The 21,459-nt window shown below is 43.0% G+C and overlaps 1 protein-coding gene across 1 annotated transcript; it reads right to left on the minus strand.

The window, feature by feature from the left end:
* Positions 1-863: 863 nt before the first annotated feature.
* Positions 864-21,042, minus strand: LOC147663503 (E3 ubiquitin-protein ligase ZNRF3-like; the record flags this gene model as incomplete). Its single annotated transcript, XM_086950404.1, has 3 exons — positions 864-6,812; positions 13,317-15,107; positions 20,940-21,042. Coding segments are annotated over 3 exons (1,935 nt in total), but the record flags the coding sequence as incomplete, so codon positions are not given.
* Between the last annotated feature and the right edge of the window lie 417 nt (positions 21,043-21,459).

Raw genomic sequence — 21,459 nt, forward strand, 5'->3', positions numbered from 1 at the left:
GATAGACTACAGACCCTGGGCCGTGTGCCTCTGTGTGTTTAAACAAAAATAATAATAACAAAGACTCCTGCGGATGTAGTAGACAGTGAAGAGGACAATTTAGTTTTGAAGAAGGTAGGAGATCCAGCAGATGACAAATGGGAGACAGAAGTGATTACGAATGTCAGTTTGGAGGCAACTTTAAGATGTATAAGGTGGGATGGTGCAAGAAAAAGGATTTAGAAAGTGAACTAAAACCAAAGAGCAGAGTTGGCAGAAATGCAAGTATTGTAGTTTAGGGGAACAAGATCAGTACTCATGGTGACCTTAAAAAAACCCTGCGGAAAATATAGGAGTAAAAACAAGGAATGGATCGTCTTACATTTCTGGTGACCTGTGTTGGATTTAAAAGTGAAGAGAAATAAAAGGGGATTGCAGTGAGCCCAGCAATAATTACAAGATTTATGCATTTTACTACTCGTATGCTCTGTCACAATCTTACGGATGGACCACGGAAGATGTAGCATTGGCGATCATATGAACCTTGAATGAAGAATAAAGTATTCTATATCTGGTTGTTTTGGGTGACTTATTTTCAGGTAGACCTGTAGTAGTATGGGTCGGTTACACAAGTCCCAGAAATGTTATAACCTGTGTAGAGTGAACGTCTTTAAATTGCCTTTGAATGCGATGGGATGAGGTGCTCCAGAACTGTGCACGAGGTGCTATGAAATTGATGTGCCTCCTTTTCCTTCACCCATGGTGGCCCAGGATCATTTTTCCTTTATAATTATCTTTAATTGAACCATTTGTATACACACATTCCCAGCAATCCAACTTTCTCTTACAGCAAAAAGTAGCAATCTGACAAATTACAAAAGATACTTTGATAAAACTGTATTTTCACTTTTTACAGACATTTGTACACTTTGTTACAAAACTGTATAGTACTAAATTATTTCTTTTTTTAAATCATTTTTGGTCAGCAAATATTTCATCTTTATGTGCAATTATCAGATATTTACAAAGTCTTGAGGGTTAGTGATTCACAAAGATTATTTAAAAAACATCATACACTCTCAACATAAGACATGGCTTAAGATAAATATATTAGTGAATAAATATTCTCGGGACGTATGTTCATAGATGAGATGGATGCTATACACAAAGGATATTACAACGTTCTTTCCTAGCCTTTAAAAAACAGTAATCATGGAGAGCGGTCTGAATGCAATATTAAACATCTTGAGACACCAAATTCTATACAGAAAGTTTGCTTTCTTTAAGTGCTACAGAATATTTTTTTTATTTCATTTACATTTTTAAACAAAACATTTTGACTATTCCTTAACTGGGCAAAATATGGCCTTTATGCAAAAAATATATAGCACTGTATAACAAATATCTACTCATCTGAGATCTTCAAGGAATTATGAAAATGGTGTGCCTTAATCATTGATTTCTAATGGTCAAAGATATCATCCAAAAAAAGGAAGGAGGAAGTCAGAAAGAAAGTGGCCTTTAAACACTGTCTAAGCTAAATACCAGATGTGGGATTAGAGGACAAGGGCCAGAAGCACAGACAAAATTTCATCTTCCAGTAAAGCAAGATCAGCATCTGGAAAGAACCAGAATGCCTGAGCTGCACTTAAATGAGGCAGAAGCTACTGTAACAAAGCCAATTGGTGCATTTAACTTAGAGAGCAATGCTGCACTGCAGCTGAAAATCAATCTCACACTGAGGTGGTAACTTCTGTCAAATAGCTGATGTGTCTAAACTGTTATTGAAGAGATAGGGTAATGTTGTACGGAGACTCAACACCCAACCTTAACCTGAGGTGGAAGGTATAACATTTCAATGTGTATGCAAGCCAAGGGACAATACTTTACTCCACTGGTTACCTATGAAATGTGTGGTACTAATAATTGATTCCTCATGCCTGGATTCAGCAGACAGGACCAGAGTAAGGCGGATTTTGAGGTCCATGGCTTAGTGGTATGAAGAAAAGAAAGAGAAATTGAAAGAGCAAAACTTAAGTGAGATGTACAAATTACAGAGGGATAAGAGGGACGTAATGGCTGCATTATGTTAGTTTCAGCCCCCATCGTAGAAATGTGCCATTGACTACAACAGCAAGCAGAGAAGAGGAAACCCCAGGCCACTGCCTACCATAGCGAGGTGACCAGAGTAAAACAGATATGTGAAACAAAATCTATTGCAGCCACCAGACCCAGTTCCCAATAGGAGGCAAAATGGTTTGGGAATTCAGGCTCTCAACTCAAAATATTAAGATATATTAAAATGGGAAGGTTATTTTCAGAAAATATATTTGAGGCAAAAAATGTGTTGAGAAAACAGCATTTTAGCAAGGATGGCACCCAGTGCGATCCCACCTGGATACTGCTTGGGTACATGGAATTGAAAAAACACATGTTCTGTCAGCAGTCTTCTATATGAAAGCACAAAACCCTCTCCAGAAGAATCAGCAGGTTAGAAAAAGAGGTAAATACAGATCGAAATATGGCACAAAAGACTATGCCAAGTATAAATAGATGTGTTTTCTTCACATCCCTATTGCTAACCTTTCACAGACAAGATGCGAAAAAAGAAATCCTTTCCGCTACCCCACACCTCGCAAAAAATGGTGGTGTTTTTTGGAATCGAGTGGAACGTAAACTGAGCGTACAAAAATGGCAAAAGGAAATTAGGCGCAAATAGCATGGGTGCAAAATGGGAGATGTCCTGGCACTGCTAGGCTATTTTATGGAGTATGACAATGTTATATGGTAGTCTAAGAAACAATGTCTAGGCAGACTAGCTCCAGTGGAGGTAATGGGCCACAATTGGCAAGACGAAGTAGTTGGGTTCACCCAAGGAGATGCCTTGCGCCATCCACTGGTAAAGACTGCTGGTTAGGAAGCTGGTCCTCATCACTGCAGAGTGACGTCCATTGCACCCAGTTCAACCTAAAAAATAGAGGACATGGGAAGAAAGTAGAAAAAGAAAAGAGCCAGAAAATAGAACAGCAATAGTAGAAGATAGTTTCCAATGCTCTTCATTATCTTTTAATGTGTTAAATGAAAAAATATGCTGCCTAATAGATGACCAAGATATTCAATGGCAGCCCACAGCTGCAGGGCAAAGAATTCCAGATGACCTTTCACAGGAGTAAAGTTTACCTTTTAGGGGGAATCTCATATCATCTGCTATGTGGCAGTCTAAGACTTCAGAAAGGTTAACATATTCCTATCTGCAAACCCAATTGCCTTCAAATGGCCAAGTTGACCATCCTGCAGTCTGTGCACAGGTTCAGCTCCTGGCAAACCTCATCTTATATGCAAATAAATGAAGCAGTGAATCCACTTGCACTTGCCTGAAAACCATTCAGCAGAGTTGCACGATAACCAAAGGGGGATGAAGGACAGATTAATGGAAATCTTGCAGTCCATGCACACAAATGCTACAAGGTTATCATGAGGGCTAGTGTATGAAACCTCTGTTCCAGTGACGAGGACACACCAGAGTCCTTGTTCCTGGAGTTAGTCAACCCTCCCCCTAGATTATATTACTAGCGACTAATATTTCGAATTGCAACACTATTTTGTCTTCCATTCTAAAGGACAGATCACATAGTGAAATGGGGTTTCTTCCCTGCTATAAAGCCCTAACTACTTCTCAAATGGTGGACTTTTACTTTATTCAAGTGAGTTTTACATTAAATTGGTGAACCATTCCAGTTCTGCAGAATGGGTCAAATGTTTTTAAAAGACTGATCGATTGGCAAGACTAAAACAAATTTTGGCACTGGGGAAAGGGTTGGCCTAACAATACCTAGACAACACTTAAACTAGGAAGGTGTCTCACAAACCAGTGTAACCGAGCCAGGTATAATTTTCAGGATAACTGCTGCGTAAATGAACTACAAAGAGATTATTTGCTTATAATCATAATCCTACATGGATATTCCGAACATCTGGCAGAGATCTAGCTTTCCATTACCTAAGTTGGATACCCTGGACTTAACATTTATAGTGGACTCTACAGCAAGGCTCAATTGCAGAGAGTGGAAGATTAAAGCCTCTTTTAGCAAGAGGCAAAGGGCCAAATCAGAACAAAGAAAACAGAAGCCAAGAAAAATGTGCTTCAGTATGCAGAAAAAAGCTATCTCTACAGAGACAGGACACGCACATGGAGAAAAACTATGTGGACGGTGAAAAGGGAACTGGGAGCAAGAACAAGTGCAAGAGGTACACGTACAGAGGTATACAATTGCGAATGATCTGAGAAGTAGTAGGAATAGAAAAACTAAAACTGAGTTTTACTGAAGAGGGTAGTAAAGGGCGGGAGGGCAGAGTCCTGGAGAAAGGAAACTATAAGAATGCTAACCATAAATAATACTGTGCACTAGTGTGGGCTATGTTGTGGGCAAGCAATACAAATCTGACCTCCTAAGCAGGCGGATTACCTATGCCCCATTAGGAATTACAAGTCAGCTATATATAGTACTGCTTAGACACCATACATTAGACCTGATCAAGGAGTTCATAGCATGGCTTATGGGTTTACAGTAGTAAGATCATTCACCTGCTGGAAAAGCGAGGCACCTCCTGCTCGGTTGCGCTCCAAGACTCATGTTTGCGGACAAGTGTTACAGCAAAAACAGCCCTTAAAAGAAAAATTACTCCTTCGTTTTGATTTAAAAGGACGTTATTTTCTAGACAAAACTCTTCAAAACCTACTTCTAGCCGTTTCAATATTTGAGGATCGATGCACGGTGCCACCTCCAAAGCACACAGTACGCAATGGTTAGGAACCTCGGTATAAGGCCCATATGTCCTCGCCTCCTCATTTGTCAGAAGCGCAGCAAATATGTGGTCAATGAAGCCAAGCTCCACAACACTGAACGTTAAGGTCACTTTTATAACCTAATGGGGAAACAGTGGGGAAGAAGCTGCAGACATCTGCACCCGAACAGCAGACCTCTATAAAAGAACTACACAGGTAAAAACAGCAGAGCTCCATGCCAGAAGTACTTAGATCGGTACCGTAAGAGGAGAGACTTTGAAGGGACGGTCCACTTGCTGCACAACAGTGGATTTACTTCCTTCAACACCTGTGACCTGCCAGTGTCCGACAGGAATGACCTGGATTTTAAAAGCGAAACAGTCACAAACGGCAAATATATATTTGAACTAAACCCAAAGATTTGCAGGCAACAGACAAGCCCCTGTACATCAGCAGAGAATACAAGGGTGCATGGGCCCATTTCCACATGGCAAGAGTAGTCCACACTGCAACAAATGCTGCACAAACTAGTTTATTCAATGCACACAGTTTGTGCAGTAGCACACTTTGTGTTTGCACAAATAACATTTTTACTAGCCAAAAGGTTCATGAATTTATTCCAGTGAATTTTATTCAAAATAAATGTTCTACTATGGTGTTAGTGTGGAGTTTTGAATTAAGGTGTTTCTATGCATTATTCTAGCAACAGCAAACCCTGGACAAATGGGCACAGAGCATCCTCACAGTAGTTACCACTTCTTGCTGCCAAGGCACAGAAAGTCAAAGAAACAGAAAGAGGACTTGAATGATAGATTCCACAGGAACCATTCAGCTGTACATGAAGCTGGCATCCATCCTGGAAAGAATGCCTTTTATTCACTGCAGCAGGAGCATCTCCAGAAACCCCAATAAATATTGAGCCAGTTTGCCCGCACAGCATCAAGGAAAAAAGGCAGTTTGAAACCCTTTAGCAAGTACATTAATTATTAATTTCCACTACAAATGTTACAAAAATATAAGTATTTGTTAGAATTATTAATTTGTATAATCCCTACTAGAAAACGATGTCCTATTTCTTTTTGTTTTTTTAACCTTTTCATGGTTCGCCATGCATTTTCGATGAACGTTGAACTGCACTGGAATGCCATGTACAACTGTGTTATCCTCTTTCTATTTCTGTACTAAAACCAACAATTAGGTCATCACTGCAGGACAGGTGCCTGGAGGGCTGTAGGCTAATTTTTGCGAGGTTGTTTTCTTTTTTTTTTTTGCAATTGTTCTTAATGGTCATTATTAGGTGGAGTCCATCATTCATATACAGTGGTTTAAACAGACGTGGGCAGGGCAGTCTTCGGCTTGCCTGGGTAAGATGATAAGAAATCAAAAGAGAGAGTGGAGTGGTCAGGCAGACTGAGCACTGTGCTTCTCAAAGACCTGAGCTCTCCAAAAAAAAGAAACATTTGAGAATAAAAGTGAAAAAAAGTCTATTGCTTTTCTCTTTCTGTAGTACTGTTATATCTGTCTCGACAAGAAAGTCACCCTCCCACCCCCTCAAAAAACGTTTTTCCTTATTTATTGAAAAAATATATCCTTTTAAATACCGCTTTCACATAAAATATATATTTATATATTTATATAAAAAAAATAAAAGATGGAGGTCCGAGCTTGGCCTTAACCCGCATTTTTTACACGCTCAAACTCACACACACAAAAACAGAGATGTGGAAAATCTACATATATAGAATATATCTATATATAATTACAAAACAGAATCACAATTTGGATTCTTGGACAAAGCACTGCGATTTGGCGTTTGTCTCCTGTGTGTTTGTCAAAGCTAAAAAAAAAAATACATATATATATATATATATATATATATATATATATATATACATATACATATATATATATATATAAAACACAAACACAAAAATGTCTTTTTTCCTCCAGAAAGAGTCCGCTGAGGAGTCCATCGGGCTCAGCATATTCTCAAAGCTTAGAGTGCTTCAGTTGCTTGTACAGTTCTCCAGTGGGTGAGATTCCGTTTCTGTGTAAAGAATAAAATGTAAATGTTAGAGGCAGGCTCTGAATCATTTCACTAACAGAAATAAATGCAATATCACTGTTAAGGGAAACTTAGCTCATTGAAGTCTGGCAAAGGAAAGCTATTTGCGCAGTGTAAGCAAAGTGAGAGTGTCTGCCTGACACTAGCACTATCTGAAGATTTCTCCTTCCCTGTCTAACACTAAAGCTTGACAAGCAACCTTAAACACTTGCTGAACCCGTGGTGGCAGTGCGGCGGTGGTGGGGAGTGCCGCACCCGTGGTTCAACTCCCAAATTCATTGTATGGCTGTCAGACCATGAGTGGAACACCAGGGTTACCATGGATCCTCAAGCGGCGGTCTTGAAGCAGCAATATGCTCGGCAGTGCTGCTGCGGCATCGCCAAGCAGATTACAAGTTTCCTCACTGCGACCCTAACCATGGTGGTGAGCATTTGTTAGGGTGGCGGTGAGGAAACAAAGGGGGCACTACAGGGCCCCCTAGTGCCTCATGGGATGCATGCAGGGGGCCACATGGTGTGCCCCTCTGAAGCATGCACGCCCAGTTCCTGCATGGCATGGACTTTATAGTCAATGCTGTGCAGGAACTTGCTTTGGCGTTCGCACTGAGGTACCTTTTTGAAAGGCACCGCTGTGGGAACGCCAAAGGACCGCCCGCCAGACTACGAGGAAACCCATGATCTGATGGGCAGCCGGCAGTTGACTTTGGCAGTGCAGGAGCGCGGCGGTAGTGTGACACCCCGCTCCCGCCCTGCCAAACTTGTATTCAGGTCCTCAGGCTTGTCATTGTCCCTCTACACACTAGAGCAGACTCAGGAAGCCTCTACCCTTTACCGACACATCTACTAACTGGGGATTGGAGGAATGTCTATGCATGTCTGATACAAACAGACTGACTGGCAGAGTCTCTACATATTCTTGAGACTAGCAAACAATGAAGTTTCTATGCCCACCTAGAACTAGCATAGAACGGGTCAATGTTGGCTTCTGCCTCGCGCTAGCAGAGGCAGATGAACACATACATGTTGGTGTGGTTGTGAGGAGCATCTGTCCCTTCCTGACACTTGCGCACATGGAGGGCACATCCATCTAATTTTTTTAATGACTACAAATTGAAAAGCACGTGATCTCTTCTTGATAGCAATGTAGACTTAAGGTGTCTCAATCCCACCTCACAAGTTGCGAATAAGTGGGTCTGAATTCCTGCCTGACACTAGTTGGACAGTGGTCCGTATATATGGGAACAGGCTATCTGCAAAGCCTGGCCTTTTTAAAGATGATCTGCTTATTATTGCTTAATAATGTGACTCATCACAAGCCTTGAAAAAGTCCACATATTGTTCTGGACATTGGTCACTGTCATGTAACATGCACATTTTCTTGGAGAGCTGATTCACCCCTAACACTTGTGCAGAATGATAAACACTATTCCTATGGCACATAAGCAAAGCCTGGGGCAGTCTGTTTTCTTACCTCACACTAGCACATGCAGAGGGAGTTTCAATCCCTGCCCTAGCATAAACTGACAGTCTACCGTTTGACACTTACCTGTGTGCCCATACCCCTACATGATATTCGAGTTGCTGGATTCTTATTTCAGATAGTCACATAGCACACGCTACTACATTTAGTTATATCCCCTATAAACGACATACATAAAGTGAATACATCCCCATCTGCCCACCAGGGGAACATAAGCAAACTTATAAGACATAGAATGAAGTGGCATGAAGGCAGAATACATTACTTTCCTGTACCAATGGTTTTATAATCCAGCATCTTTCACAAATGTGCACACTTTAAGTACTTGAGCCACTATGTGACAGGACCCCGAATGATCTTATTCAACATTTCACAAAACAGCCAGCCTGTCAGCAGAGAGAGAATCTAAGCAGACTCGGAGGATGTCAGCAAAAAACTAGGAATCAATTTGGTTTCAATGTCCTTATCAAGCCACAGTACCTTCAGGAACCAGAGAGATGGTTAGTTTGTGAATCTATGATAAATAGCAAACTCCAAAAATCTAAGATGCAAGTAAGTATCTTCCCTTGTAGCATGAGCCTTCCATGGATTTACTTATAATACATTCAATGATAAGTAGTATTATGCAGAGTGAGAAAAGAATCAATACCGAAAGTGTATTCTCTAGCAAATGGTTGAATTATGCAGGGATCAGTGGCAGTCAATCAAAAGTTGTAGTCAGTGGAACTCAATCAAATGTCGATTATAGAGGGTAACTACTCCCTCAGATTTTGTTGGCACAGGTGTATAAACAAAAGACCTTGGGGGACCATTTAGTCCATTTATACCTTACAATATAGGAACCGGTTCATATCCAATTCAGACATCGAAAGGCTTTACTCTTCCTAAATGATGGGAAGTTAGATCACTGCATGCTTGTGTACATATCAAAGCACCTCTACATGGAACATCGAGAAGGCTGCAATTCGACTTCATTCATACGTGAGCTGTATTTTACTCTCCGCCAGCAGGCACATGAAGAACGGCAACGACCAAGCGATTAGAAAGCAGTACAACACAGCCATATGTGATAGACCAGCAGAGCGGGCAAACATTCCCTAGACTGGGGTAGACACACAAAGTGGACATATTAACAATGTTTTCTCACTCTGCAGGAATAGTTAAATTTTATGGCTTTTAAGTTTCAAAGGGTGGGTTTTTGTTGCTGTATTAAGCACCTATTGTGTAGTGTTCGCTCTGCTATTCCCAGAAGGCACTCAAACGAGTGGATCGGAGAAGGCTGAAATACTGGAATCTGTATGGTGCATAGGGTAGTTTTGGCACAGTCAGGAAGAACTTATTGGATGATCATATGTCATGCGAGAGGACAAAGTATCTGAAAGGCAATATGGAGCTGTCCCATCAATGTCTCTGAAGCCGAGTGTTAGAAGTTGGTAAAGGGCCTTATTTTTAGTAGGCAGGCAGCAAGCTTGATGGAGATAGTATGCAGTAGAAGGGATTCTGGGGAAAGTTATGGTATTCTAGTCGCAAAGTTTAAAATGCGGTCAATAGAAGTGAAGGTGTGATCAGGAAAGCCCACTAAAAGACTACTGCAGTAGTCAATTTAGCAGATTAACAACGACTTAAGTGCTCCGAGTGTGAGGAAAAGAGTACCATGAAAGATTTGTGTATCTTTAGGATTTAATATCTTGCTGCTGTGGTGATGAAAGATTTGAACCCATTTAGGGGTTGAATACAATAGCCAGGTTTGTGAAAGATGTGGTAAAAGTATTGCCAGAGGGAAGAGGAATTAGCAAGCTTCCATGACCAAGAGATCACTTCATCACACTATGTGGGAAAATGAGTTTGAAAACAATATACCAGATTACATTCCCAACAAATCTGATCACAGATTCTGAGATCCTTTAAATTATAGAGAGAAATTCGAAACAAGTATTAGAATTTCACTTTGGAGTCCGGATTTCCTTTACACCGCCCTCTTCATGCAAGTACAGAGAAGTGATGAACAACACAGAATAAGCTACATGCTATACTTGCATTTATTCTGTCACTTAGCGGGCATAGAGACTGGAGGCAAGTAGTAAATGGGTACAACCAGTCACGTGTCAGTTTCAACACTGAGCGGTCACTAATGTATTGCCGTCATCTCTAAGAGGCTGTTAATGCATGGTCAGAGCTGAAACAATATCAGACTGATGCCTCTGGAAGTCCAGTCAGATGGAGTGCCAGATGGAATGCAAAAGCCAGGGTCTCTAAAATGTAATAACAGGATAGTATATCGCCTACCAGCATAATGCCTCTAGATGATTCTGGGAAGATGGGGCACAGTTAGATGAATGTATGTGCCACGTTAGGGTGCTGCCCTGCAATCAAGTTCAAAAAGAACAATTGATGGGCAGAATACAGAACAATGTCATACATTCACCCCAGTACAGAGATCTGGGCCTAAATCCATCGTTTTCTTGCTCACCATGCCATTCCAGTTTGGACCCAGCCATATGCAAATCATTCTTCACCCTGTGCCCAATGGGAACAGTCCAGACCGAACTGCCAGGCGAGGTCCTCCCTGGACTGGGAACAAGCATTCTAGGACCGGTTTCCGGTCCGGGGAAGACATGGCTTGGCAGTTCAGGCTGGACTGTTCCCATGAGGCACAGGGTCAGACTTATTTGCATATGGCCATGTAAGAACTGGGGTGGCGGAGTGAGCTAAAGAATGATGATGGATTAAACCCAGATCAGTTGCCTGGGGGTGAGTGCTTGCAATGTTCAACACTCCGTCCATCATCCCCTTTGGTTTTGCCCACCAATCAAGGACCTCACCAACCCCGAAAAAGGGTTGTATGTGATTTAATAGAAAAACGATTTCATGGAATACCACTACCGAGAAACCATTTCACCTAAACACTTTAATAGACATTTTCAGAATGGATAGCATTTATCATTTCATAGAAATTAATTCTTAGAATGGCTTTGTTCAAAACTGGCTTTTGCATGCTTATTTTTTATTGTGTAAATACATTGGTTGCAGGTCTTACTTTCAGGAAGTGCTTTGCCAGAGGTATTTATTTCAGTGCTTTACTATAGAGGACATTATTTTAGATGTATATCTTCTACATTATCAAACAATTACTTTGGATGCTTTTAAGTCACTGACCCCTCATAACTGTAAAACACCATCCACCCACCTCTCACAACCAGTAAAGACACCCCCACCCATCCATGACATCTAAAAAACCCTCACCTCCCATTCCTGAATTCTAAAGACCCTTTCCACATCTGAATTCCATACATCCCTGATACTTAAAGCTCCTCGCCACACTACACTACACCCAATCCTACACCCTAAAAAAACTTTAAAAACCACTAACCTCTACCAATCATTGAACCTTAAAAACCCTCACTATATATAAACTCAAAAAACCCTCAACACGCCTATTCTCCACCCATCCCAGAAGCCTAAAAATACCACAGACCCCTAAATTCCTTATCTGTGAACCCTAAAAAACTGTCACATCCCATCCTTGAACTCTAAAAAAAACCCTTTCTATGCCTGAACTCCAATAATTCCTGATCCCTAAAAACCCCTGACCGCCCCTAAACATTGCCTATCCCTAAATCCAAATAACATTCACTAGTTAAACTCCACATATACATACATATACATATACACACACATATATATATATATATACACACACACACATATATATATATATATATATATATATATATACACACACACACACACATATATATATCTATATACACACACACACACACACACATATATATATATATACACACACACACACACACACACATATATATATATATATATATACACACACACACACATATATATATATATATACACATACACACATATATACATACATATATACATACATATATACATACATACATACATACATACATATATACACACATATACACATATATATACATACACACATTTCAAATTTTAGGGTGGGGGGATTTCCCTTAAAATTATCTTTCATTTAAAAGTTTGCTTTATTTTCAGTTAATTTATATTTCCTTAAATTGACTTTCCTTAAAATTAGTTTCTATGATTTGGTTTCCTCCAATGCGGAGTCACAGTTTAAGTTGTTCCATTAATTCACCTACATTATAGTTAGGAGCTATGTAGATTGCATTTTATTGGAGCATTTGTATAGTGCTTACTTGTTGGCACAGCCTGTGCTGTGGGTTTCTACCACCCCCTAAAGAATGTGTTGCTCGCTACTGAAGGACAACTATCATAAAACATGTGTCTAGAGATGCACAGCACTGGCTGCACCAGAGTAAAAAACTAAACACTGTCACTGAAGTAAGTGTTCTCATGCACTGCATTTACCATGATGCATTGGGGAAAACTGGGTTCTGGGATGTGAAGCAGTGTGCTACCATCCTCTTTCAGCTTTTAAAGGCAGGCTGGGGCGATAGAAGCATTAGGTGCTGAATACAGAGTGGAAGATGACTTTTAATGGTAGATGTTGGAGAGCAATTTCAGGAGTTTGGTGAGGGCTTAGGGATCACCCAGTCTTAACCCCTTCACCCCAAAACAGCGGGCATAAAGATAATTTCAAGACCCATGTTAAGTTCACGAGTCTATGCAGGGAAAGGGCCGCAGAGAACTGCAAAGAGACATGAGCATGTGCCCTTATTTATCCACTGACAATTGACGCTGTACATTCCCTTAGCTTATAGTGCCAAAACATGAACATCCTCCTCCATAACTCCTATGCCAATACGTTATTGTATACAGTATCTGTTAACTTGATTTAGGTTTTACGCTAACCACCAGACTTACTGCTGATACATATTTTCCATCCACCTGAGGATTCTGCGTTAATCAGTTTGCATAATTGAAATTCTTACTTCCAGTCAATCCCGCAGGCTCAGGAGGGTGGTGCCACCATGGGAAGAGAAGACAAAGGTATAACTAGAATGACAAATATTGCAGTAGAAGACTAGCACCTTTACCTGTTTCATTACTGTTTCTCATTGTGTCCAGAAGAGTAGGGCAGGTGCTGTGGAACAGAGCCCGTGTCTCGTCTGCAAGCGAGCAGTTCCGCTGAATACAAGGGCCTGGCCGGTAGAACAACTCCTTTTGCTCTCCAGCCTCCTCCTCATCATCATCGTCCTCCTCTGGCTCCTCCTGCTGGCACTCACCCTGGACCGGTGTCCCGTCCCAAGAGCTCTGGTGGGTTCGATCTCCAGTATAGTCTATGGGCAACTCTGCTTCGCAGTCCAGATCTTCAGGAATGATGGGGATCCGCTGGCCCAGCTCACGCTGCACCACCCCAGCATAGCAGTTGGGCAAGGCCTCCTTGGCAAGAGTGTACTGCACACTCACAGCATAATCCTCCGCGAAGCAGCCACCTCCACCACTGCATGCCACCTGTGTCTCCTCGTAAAAGCAGCATGGCAATGCCTCATACTGAACCCCATCAATCCTATGCAAGTGGTCCGGATTAATACTGTACAATCCCTGGACACAGCCTGGGTGGTGCTCATCCCCTTGCCGACAACCCCCACACAGGGCTGGACCGAGAAACAAGGCACCAGAGTCTATCTGCATGGCACTCCCACTGCTGTCCAGCGGTAGCCGCTCACCTGGTGAAGGCCGCTGCATTTCAAAGCAACAGGGGCAGCCCTGCTCTGGCAGTATCCCAACCCTCTCAGGACTCTTACAGTTCTGCGTGGCATCCATGGGGATAGGAGTCTCTTGGGGGCACTCAGGCCCACCTGTCTCAGAGGTAGTGCTGTTTGGGTCCCGATGCTCTAGCGACGAGCTGCTGCTGTAGTTCATCTCCATGCTGCAGTGGGACAGCTGGTCCCCTGAGGAAGAGGCCTGAACAGGTCGCCCAATTCCCCCTATGCTGCCTGCACCCCCAAGGCCACAAACATGCATCGAAGGCTCATCAGCTGCAGGGCCGGCCTCCACAAGAGGCGTAGGCCCACGACCGCCCACCCGACCAGGGCTTTTGCTGCGATATATATAAGGGTCGTAGTCACTGCTAAGAGAACTCCTAAAGGTAGAGCAGCTGCCATATACTCCCTGGTTGCTCACTTCAGTGCAGTCCAACATGGAATCACTGGAGGAGCCGTGCCCTTGGCCTGAGCTGCTACTGCTGTCACTGCCAGGACAGTCTGCAAGGTACCCACTGCACACAGATCTATGACCATGGTAGCAGCTGAAGCTGGAAGTGCTGCCAGTCTCCAGACGGGAAGAGGGAGCCATGTGGACAATTGTGGGGAAAAGCATGTTGCTGCCACCAGCAGCGGCCTGCAAGGCATGGGCAGGGCCAGTGGCAGAGGGGACCACCCCAGCAGCTGGGCCATCCTGCTGTGGGTAGCTCAATCCTTGGAAGTAGTAGTGCTGGTACATTGCCTCATATTGGGAGAAGCAGGTGGCTCTGGAGAAGCTGCGGCCATTAAACTTGGGTCGGCGGAAGGCAGAGCCTGGTGGATAAGGTGGATGCTCCAGGGTGCAGTGATGTGGGTTGTGGTCCAGGTGGATAGGCTGATAGCTGTGCAGGTAGGCTGGGGACTGGGCTGGATACAGGCTTTGTTCCCCATGCCGGTCCACTGTCAGCAAGGTAATTGGGTTGCCATGAGGATCCATGCTGGTCCGCGTTGGGTATGTCGCAATCTGGCTGGTGCGATGGACTCTCCCTGGGTAGTGCACAGGAAGGATCACCCTCTGCTGCCTGCTGCGTACTGTATTACCGCTTTCCATGCAGATGGGGCCAACACCTCCTTTATTTTGCTCTACAGAAAGAAACAAGAGTTATTCCTCAGCAATAAAAATAGACATTGGTTGCACAAAACTGAAAAGGTAGCGGAAAATTGTGCTTAATTGCAACAAGAATGTGTTCCTAAGATTACAAAGAATACATTTGCTGCATGGAATTCCACACATTTCAACCATCCTTGGGTGGCAGTAAGCCCTAATGTCAACCACTAAGCCTCAAAAGCACTTCCACGATCCCATAGAAGAGGCAATGCCTAATTTAGATCCTCAAAGTGACAGTTTGGACCCTTGACCCTCCATTCTCCGAAATATGGTTGGAGATTCACCTTGAAGAAACAAAGGGAGATTCAGTCGTTGCCAAGTAATCTTTACCTGATAACGCTGTTTTTTTTTTTGTTTTAAGTTTTCTACGCTAAACATGAGCACAAAGGACCCCAAAAAAAGTCAGTCACTCAAAAAAAACAAGCTCTCGGCATTGGGGGAGCGCATTCCTTTGAAGTGTGATGCGGGGGCGGGGGAGCCGATTCCTTTGAAGTCTGATGCCGAGTCTCAGGGAAATGGTATGGTGTGTGATGTGGCTGGCGATGTGCACGCGTCTGGCTCACATGAACTGTACCTAATCCACAGTTTGGGTAGACTTTTCGAAAGCCTTACTATAATCTCGCCCACCATCCCTACGGGATGGCTTAGTCTCGACCTAAAAAAGGAGAATGCACATCTGCGACTAGAGGTGGATGAGCCACGGAAGCCTGGCTGAGGTTGAGGCTCTCTTCTCAACTCGAGCTAAATACAAGCCGAGCATTGATGTGGCATCCTGTCATCTACCCTTCTAACTCAGTCATCCAACTCCTCCTTTTAACACCTACACAACTGGAGCAGAGATCTTTCCCAGGGCTGCACTGTGTTTGCTTTGTAAATGGGCTGACAGTGAAGACCCTACAGAGTGCTCTGAAAATGCCCAGAGAGGAATGTCATGTTAATGGTTGTTTCTGTGCATTTTCTCTTCCAATGCTTGTTATTAATATTTTAATGCACTAATTCCCATCCCACGGTCCTGACGAAGCACACCGGGATCCATTAGGGACCCCTTTTCTAGCGCAAAACACGTCGACCAGGCTTCACTTTCACAAACACACACGGGTACTGAGAGCAGCAGAGTAATACCTCGACCTCTACCATATTTGTTAAAAAGAGGTGCCCTATTTTCATGAATGCTTGTCTTTTACTCTTATCCCACAGTCCAACGAATAAACTAATCTCAAAGTACCGGAAGGGTAACTAACACACTTGCACCACACTCTTCTTTTAGGCCCACACACCCACATGCACAACTACGGCATCTCCTAAAAGATCTCCAATAAAGAGCCCTCTCGCGGGGCCCGTGGAGGATAGCAGCGCCAACCCCACGAGGAGCAACGCCCGATGATGAAGCATGACACTCGCAAGAGTGTGCGAGGGCACTATTTTCTAAAGGAGAATTTCCCCCATCTTCATCAGACTAGAAGCACATATAGGGAACATTTTCTTACATTACTCCCATGTAACCAAGTAGGTTATCTTCTCTAAGGAACAACTACCAACCAGTGAGTACATATTAGTTCTCTGGAGCATTGGTACTGGACCTACTTTTTCTTTAATCGCTCCCTGTCCCCCCCTCTCTAAGTGTTTAGTGATATAAAAATTAAAACAGAATACCTCTCCTTCTCTTAACTTTGCAGTTTTTCTTACTGAAAAGTCTTCTTGTTTCAACTTGAGTAATATGTGCATCGTTTAATAAGGCTACTGCTTTAGCTCAGCAAATAATTAAAGACAAAGATTATCCTTTAACTAAAAAGGGAGATAGAGAGCTTAATATCTCCTGAAGTGGCTGAATTGCAGAACGCGAAACCAGGAAACCTGAGATCAACCCCCGCTTCCCTGTTTGACTGAATTTTGTGAATCGGGCAATTACCTTATTTTGCTTTGTCTCACGTTTTCCTTCCCATTTGAGAACACCTTTTAATACTTATTCGAACATAGACACACGTCACTTTAGTATGTGTTTTATTAGTCTATAACCTTACGATCCATAACAACCTAGGCCACATATAGGGTAGGTCTGACACCTGACTTCACACCTTGCTTCTCTGATGGCACTGCCTTCACGGTAGCGGGAGAGGCATGAATGTTTGAATTCATGTTATAGAAACTTCACTTCAAACAAAAGTCACTCGATGCAGTGATGAAGTAAAACATTTCTGCATAGTAAATGCTCGTCAAAATGCAAATCGTGGATCACACATGTACATGACGTGATTAATGCGATGAGGATAGATCATGCGGTCTAGTGGGACATTGTAATCTCTTGAAAAAAATGATCAAAAATGCATCTTTGGAAGAAAGCACAGGCTTTGGATTGTCCTCAGATCCTCCTCCGCTTTCTCCACTATCTGCTTTTTTTTGTACATGACATTTGCTACATAATGTGTGTCAAATATATTTATTGGTCGACTCACTTTATGACTTTTACCAACAACCAGGCTCTTGGCTCGGCTCTTCTTGTTTGCTGGCTTTCCACTCTCTAGTTATCTCCGACTCTAGAAACAGTTTCTCCGTCAATGACCCCGCAGCCCCACCTGACCCCCTTTATACTATCAAGAGACTAACTTCCATCACCTTCCACCGAACCAACTCCTTTTAAAGGGTTGATGTGTTTAACTTGGTGAAAGTCGGCCTTCTTCCACAAGCCACCTTAGAGGTTAGTGCCTGCAAAGAGAAATATTCATAGGACTTTGCTGCCACCTGCTGGTCATGTTACAGTAAAGCACCCGGCCATCAATACCTCAAAGCATTGAGGTAAACGGCTGTCCAGCATCCACCAAAATATTTTTTTTTTAAAGGCAAAAAGGGCTCAGGTCAGTGATTTATTCGCCATTCGCAGGCTTGATGGCGCCTAGAAAATAAAAGGTGCCTTTATTTTTATTTATCCATCGACTACGCATCAGTAATTGTGCACTCCCGAAAAACATAAAAAGAACTGCGAGTATTGGGGTAATGGAGGGGTGAGGGAAGTTGGGGGTGGGGTGGGGTGGGGGTGGGGGGGAAAAGGAGTGGCAAGGGAGTAAGCGAGCCGCGTGAGGCATGGCCAGGGGTGTCCCAAAATAAAAACTATTACGCTAGGTGTGTGTGTGTGTGTGTGTGTGTGTGTGTGTGTGTATGTGTGTGTGTGTGTGTGTGTGTGTGTGTGTGTGTGTGTGTGTGTGTGTGTGTGTGTGTGTGTGTGGGAGCAATGAGTTTGCTTGGGAGGAGGGATAAGGAAGCAATAGAGTGAGGGGGGGGGCGGTTGTTGGAGGTAAGACGCACACTGGGGAGAGAGCTAAAAAAAATACATGCACCTTAGTGGAGTCTTGAAGAAAAAGGAAAAAGTCCTCTACATTTCAACGTGGGAGGGTACAAGTTATTCAAATGATAGGACGGCACAGAGGACATGGATCAAGGAGGAAAAAAACAGGGTTGGGACAAACAAATGTTGGGTGGGCAAGGAAATCGGCTAAATAAAAATCAACCACATAACAGTGACACCAAAAGCAACAGGTTTTGGTCAAATCGTGCTAAGTTTCTGGAACAGTCCCCAATAGGACTGAGGCTTCCAGACAGCTAAAAAATGTCAAAACCTAAAAAGGTAAACAACAAAAAGGTCTAATACCTCTGAAAAAGGATATCCCATTGGTCCAAAAGTTGTCGGTTTCACGCTCAAAATAAAGCATCTTTCACCATTCTATTTTAAATGTTCACTGATTCAAAACAATGGTGACAATGTTTTTACATTTGATGAAAGTAAATAGGAGAATGAAAATCCGTATTACATGACTGTTTTGCAGTGAATAAAAATGGAGTATTCAAACTATTGCAAAACAAATTATAAAGTAGTGCTAATACCAAGTGTTAGTCAATTTAGCAACAAACAAATCAGTCTTGAAATAAGCTCTGGTGGTAAAAAAAAAAAAAAAAAGAATAAATAATTCCCACTTATGTCATGGAAGCAAACTTAACTTTTCAAAAATGAAAGTTGAATCCTAGTTTGTTGCAAAGTAGACAGATGTCTGTCCTGCTCCAATTATGTGAGCAGAAAAAATACTGCAAATAGTTTTGCTTCATGTTTACCCCGGTGCAAAATGTTATGTATGGTTCATGGTAAGTTTGTAGCAAACCCCATTTGTTCAATTCCTCTTACAGTAGTGCCATAAATGGTACAAATATATATATAGATTCTTCTACGTTTTAGTACCAGTGTAAAACGTTAACATAGTTGGTAAATAAGGTACATAATAAGAAAGCAGCACAAATACGAAACTTACAATGTTGCTCTAGTCACTGTTATGTTTGGCGGACCATGCCACTTGGTGATCCGCCGATGGATGTGTTTTTGTAGCCTGGGATGCAGGCTACTTTGGGTCACGGTAGTGCCCATTTGAAGGAGGGGCAGGATGCCAGAGAAGAAATAAAAGGGGCAGCCGGAACCGGATGGGGTATTCCGGCACCACCCCAACGTCCATACTGGTGTGTGTGTCTTAATCTGTTCCCCTAAACGTTGGGCCTACTTCATACCTGCATCGTGCTGACCGATGCGACGATTCGACAGTCACCTACTCATGGTGCCTTTTACTATCATAAGATTTCACTCATCCGTAAGTTGACAGACTTAGGAGTACAGTCTTAAGAGGAAAAGAACAACTTCCACAAAACAGAGCTCATGTGCAGCACTCGTCAGTAAATAGCCGCAGTGCAACTTGCAAACCATAAAGCCAGTCTGCACCTTCACTTTATAAATACAAACGTTTCTCACAAAAGCAATTTTTCGACTTACAAAGGAGCGCTCCTTAAGATCTCCTTCCCATGACGCCAAAAGCAGAAACATTTTTTTTAAAGACCTTTCCAGATAGTAGTAGTAGCTTGTTTTTAAACCACACTTCGGCAACTGAAAACGCTCTGTTACTAACACACAGGTGCGGTTCGTCCATTGGGGCGTGGGGGCGTAGCCCCCCCTGCCCGAAGCCACCCGCAGCTCCCTCAGCGTTTTTGAGTTAAGACTGACAATCATGTCAATGAATCAACATGACGTCAGACCGCCCTGCCTGGCGGTCTGGCGTCATGCTGATTGATTGACATGATTGTACAGGCGGCAACACAAGTGCGCATGAGTGGGGACGGAGGGTGAATTTTTACCCGTGCCCACTCATGCGCACTTGTGTTTTTGAAACGTTGCGCATGCCCATTAGGAGCCCTAATGGGCGTGCTGCAGGCCAGAAGGTACCTGTGCCCCTGGCGCCAGGATTGGCCAGGGGCGCTGTGAGCCTGTGACGTGTGGGGAGCAGAGCCCAGAGGTGGCGCGGACCGGGACCGGCAGCAAGGTAAGAGTGTGTGTTTTTCTTTTATTTTAAAGTGTTTGGTGCAAGCGTGCGTGTATGCATGAATGTTTGGTGGAGAGTGTTGCAAATGGATGTGTTTGTGTGTATGCGTGTGTGAATACATTTCTTTGAGTGTTGTGTACGTGGGTCGGGGGGGGGGGGGGCGCCGCCGGCCTGAGTGGCCTGGGGCCCACACTCGCAAATCAGTTTGCGACGCACCACTTTAAAATGTCACCAGCTGCCCCTGCTAACACGTGCATCTATTACCCAATTATTAGTACGCAGATGTCGGCTGCAAGAATTCAGATAACTTAGCCATTTTGTCAACAGAGAGATGCAAGCAGGTAAATCTAAAAGAGCCATGATCAGCAATTAACAATGGGATTCTGGATGTAGGAGCGGATTGGTTCCTTGACACACCGAACGTTCATTAGAGAGTGAGCTGATTGGATAAGCACTTACCGATGATGTTGTGCCTGCAATGAGGGCAAGTGTGATGCTGCAGCAGCCAGGGGTCCACACACTTCTTGTGGAAGCGGTGGGTGCAGGGTATTATACGCAAATCCTGCAAGAGAAGGAGGAAAAGGGTTACATTAATGTCTAGAGACCAAGAAAGAGGGTTATCGTGTGCTGCAGGAGCTCTCGTGCTATTTTACGTCTCTCCCTCCTCCCAAAATATCTACTTCCCATCTACCACCGCGCATCTCTGCAAGGGCTTCTTCTCCCTGATAATTCATGGAGCCTAACCAATGCAAAAGTATGCAAGGCTTACTGGTACTGCACGATTTATGAATGTCACAGCACTACTATGATAGTGATGAGGATACATCATGTAGTCTAGTGGGACATGTAAATCTACAAAAAAAATGATCAAAAAAGCATCTTTGGAAGAAAACACAGGCTTTGGATTGGCCTCAAATCCTCCACCGCTTTCTCCACAATCTACTTTTCCCCCAATCAACCTTTTTTTTCTTTTATTCCT

Source organism: Lissotriton vulgaris, unplaced genomic scaffold (assembly GCF_964263255.1).
Source record: "Lissotriton vulgaris unplaced genomic scaffold, aLisVul1.2 SCAFFOLD_12730, whole genome shotgun sequence".
NCBI classification, from domain to species: Eukaryota; Metazoa; Chordata; class Amphibia; order Caudata; family Salamandridae; genus Lissotriton; species Lissotriton vulgaris.